Below are 4,071 nucleotides of genomic sequence, written 5' to 3' on the forward strand. Positions count from 1 at the left end.
GTGTGTTTGTACATGTATACGTGGTGAAACACCAAACGAATGTGCTAGGATCTGTTCGATCTGTTCGATAAGATGTACCTTATCTTTCCTAATCGTAAGTTCTATTGCACTTCGATTTACTCAAACAATCAAATCATTCTATGCTGGTGATTAGCAGGTGCTCTGGTGTGGTTTGCTCCTTCCTTCCAATCAAAAATCTATCTTTTTATCTCTCCTCCTTCGTTTTTTTTTTTCTTTTTAGTGTTTATTACTTGATTATAAAACCTCTAATCTTCGGCTTTTTTTTTTTACAAAGTAACTGAGATGTCCATTTTGGGGTTATTGAGTTATTTACACGATGTGCATTCTTATCGTGTTTAATTTATTCTGTATAGATAATGTTTTAGAGGTTTGACCTAATTGTACTGCAGGTGCCCTCCATATATCTCTTCTTCTCTTTCTTTAGGTTTGTTTCTCTCTTCTAACACCTCTAATCTTCGGCACTTATACGATCACGACTTTATTGTGTTGCAAGTGCCGCAAAACTCTTACCAAAAGAATTTTAATGCAGAATTTATACCCAATTGTGTTTGCAAGTTCCGTAAACGGCTAACTAGCTGACTGTTAAAAAGCCCAGTCTATCCTCTATCTACAGGAGAATTCGGCTCTTCAGCGCTACTCACAGTGGGCGCGTGCATCTCCCCGTGCTACGATGTCCCCCTCCGCTTCTCCTCCGCCATCTCCAACCTCTACGACCTCGTCCTGCTCGTCAGGTTGAAAACTCTGCTGTTCCGACACGCCAAAGCGCTGAGCACCGTTCTGGAGGTGGACAAAGCTGTGTCGGCCTGGAACTTCTCCGACCTTGACCTCTCCCTCTTCTGTCCGCTCTACGGCTACCAGGACGTGGAGCAGTTCTGGGAGATGAACAACCCGATACGTGACGTAGACGATATCGAGGTTCCCCTGTTGTGCATCAACAGTTTAGACGATCCCACATGCCAGTGTGCAGACATTCCCTTCGATCTTTTCAAATGTTATCCAAATTTTCTGCTCGCGGTCACGAGCAAGGGAGGTCATTGTGGATTTCTGGAAGGCTTCCCGCCCAAATCGTGGGCAGACTCTCTATGTTTGGACTACGCCGAGGCTGTAGTGGAGTTCACCGCTAAGAGCACCCAGCAACAGCAGCAGCAGCAACAGCAACAGCAGCGGCCTCGTTATCACTCTGTGTCTGTCACGACTGGCTACCATAAAATGGCAACTGGGGGTAAAACGATGAGTCGAAGCGGAAGTCAACAATCTCCGCTCGCGACGACGGAAAACGGAAATAGCCGAAATAGCGTGCGCAGTCGATGTGCGAGTGTCTCGAAAAAGCGCGGGTCGCAACGTTTTACCATTTGATCTCATCTCATTAGATAATGTGATTTATATTATTTTGTTACTGTGACTATTTCTACAGCTGGACGAGTCGTGATATCATGTCGTCAAATGTTTCAGAGTGACTGATTCGACTTTTTTTCTCTTGAGAAAATTGTGGGACAGCTGTTAAAATGTACCAAAGCCCAAAATTTAATATGGAATGTTTATTTTAAATTGAAGTTTCTTAATCTGTGGCGGCATCTGTTATATGTATTCTAGGAATATTTTGTCGAAATACATATTTTAAATGTTGAAAAAAAAAAGTGAAAAAAATGCATAATGAAGGTACAATTTTTTTTTTTAAAGTTTTATTCTCTCTCCTGTAAAAGTTTTCCTTCTGGCCTTGGTATAGTTTATCAGCTTGTCTTCGTTATATTTTAATGAATGAAAGTATGTATAAATTACAAGGCACGAAACTTTTGATGGATTGAAGGAATAGTCTCTACTCGCGCTTGCTTGCTGCTTGAACTGCCTTGCGATTAACATCATTAACTACACAGAAATGAAAGCTCTCATTAAAAATACTATTTATAGCACCATAGACACCAGATAACTACCATGAGCTGTATAGCCAAGAACAAGTTATTGTCTTCAGACTAACAAAACAGCACACAAGACTGAGACAACACATGCACAGATGTTTTAAACAACTACAGTCACCAAAAATGCAGTGTGGGGAAGCGAACCAAACTGTGGATCACATCCTCCAGTCGCGCAGGACACAGAGGGCCCTGAAATAAGAAACGGGGGGAATGTAGCCAACCCTATACACTACAGGAGAAGTTATACGGGCCAACTGAAGAACCGATATCTGTGGCCATGTACCCATTCCCACCCGGGTGAAAAGAGGAACATTTTGTAAAGTGTCTTTGGGGGCTCTCGTGGCCTACAGGTTAAGGTGTTGGCCTCTCATTCAAAGGTCCCGGGTTCGAATCCGGGTAGCGACCAAAAAATTTTCTTCTCTAAAATTGTCTCCTTTCACCTCCTTTCCTGCCCTCTAGCAATGTTCTGTTGTCTGCTTTCATTTCCACTTTCTGCCTCCACCCCCTCACCTCCTTTGCCACCTCCTCTGGGCTCCTGACTCTTTCTGCAGCCTTTCTACTGCTACTCCTTGACTCCTCCTTACTGCTGTCTTTCTGCCACACCCCAGATCTTCTGGTAGGAAAGATCTACACCTAGCCTTCTCGGACAAGGGCGAAAAATCTCGGAGGGCCCGAGTGCAAGTTGCGCACGTTAAAGATCCCTTGGTGGTCTAAAATCGATAATAGTAGGCTTCGGCCGCCACCCGGGCAAAAAATCAAAATTTCCTATCTGCTGAAAATATTAGATCTAGGTGTGTCCCGCGCGCTCATATGACCTTATGCAGTTGCGAGCGCAGTAAAACACTTTACAAAAACAAAAACAAAAAAACAAAAGTGTATTTCCCAAGGACACACCCTCGGGCCTGCGTTTGAACCTCACGGTAATGAGTCCGGTAAACTAACCCCTGGACTACCACCGCGACGCCACTTAAACAGACAACACCGACAAAAACTCCTCTCCCCCAATAAAAAAAAACCCCAACATGAACGGCAGTAAAACAAGAAGAAACACAAACAGTACCAATAATAGTAGTATTACTAACAGTAACAACAACAACAGCAGCAACAGTACTAACGGTAACAGTAGTAACAATAACAGTAGTAACAGTAATAACAACAACAGCAACAGTATTAACAGCAACAGTAGTAACAGTAACAGCAGTTACGGCAACAGTAGCAACAGCAACAGCACCAACAGCAGCAGCAACAGATGCAACAGCAACAGCAGTAGCAGCAGGGGCTTGACAGCATCATGTAAAACCAAAACTCGATAACAAAATAATGCTTGCGTGTTTGTGTGTGTGTGTATGTGTGTTTTGATCCTAATGAGCAATTCACGTAAACTAATATTTTTTTTCACCGTGATATGTCGTATTTGAGGGACATGTTGCCTCGCCAATAACGTGATATCCCGGACGTTTCTGTGCAATAAAAATATGTGTGGGTGGGCGAATTTGTAAATTTCAGCTGAAATGAAAATTGTTGTACCTTCTTGATGTAAAAGAAGATTATGACTGATTCGGTTTTGAGACTGTGCAAATGTGTTTGAGAGGCCAGAATAGCTGCGTGTGATTTTTATTACCGAAAAAAGGGTATTATTGAAGTATGACAACATGTAGTTGAAAAGCCAAGGTGTGATGCAATTGGCATTATATGGGAGAGCGCGTTTTGTACTTTTTTGTTTATTTTGATTGCTCATGTGTTTGTTTGTTTGTTTGATTGATTGATTGTATGTTTGTTTTTGTTTTTTTTGGGGGGGGGGTTGGGTTTTTTTTTGGGGGGGTGTGATTGGTTTTTCGATCAACTTTAAATTTCGAAGCAGTGAACCCAATTAGAGGCTGTGAAGAGTGAGGAGCCAATGATAGGGGAGTTAACTGTAAGAAGTCATCACTCCACTTTCGATTCCGCAAGTATTATCTCCCTTCCATTAAAAAATGTTAGTGGGTTTTTTTGTTTTTTGGTTTTTTAATATTATTTTGTTTTGGGGGGGAGGGTAGGGGTTCTTACAGCCGTTACGATGTTGATCTGAGATTTGTGTGTGTGTGTGTTTGTTTGTGTGTGTGTCTGTGAGTGTGTGTGTGTTGTTTGTTTTTTT

The 4,071-nt window shown here is 42.2% G+C and overlaps 1 protein-coding gene across 1 annotated transcript in view; it reads left to right on the forward strand.

Moving 5' to 3' along the window:
- Positions 1-1,176, forward strand: part of LOC101860959 (protein ABHD15) — a gene marked incomplete at its 3' end in the record, with an annotated part of 13,931 nt that extends 12,755 nt beyond the window's left edge. The window contains 1 exon segment of the mRNA XM_013079676.2: positions 635-1,176. Coding sequence (XP_012935130.1) covers positions 635-1,176 — 542 coding nt within the window.
- Positions 1,177-4,071: the final 2,895 nt, after the last annotated feature.

This window comes from Aplysia californica, unplaced genomic scaffold, assembly GCF_000002075.1.
Source record: "Aplysia californica isolate F4 #8 unplaced genomic scaffold, AplCal3.0 scaffold00059, whole genome shotgun sequence".
NCBI lineage: Eukaryota > Metazoa > Mollusca > Gastropoda > Aplysiida > Aplysiidae > Aplysia > Aplysia californica.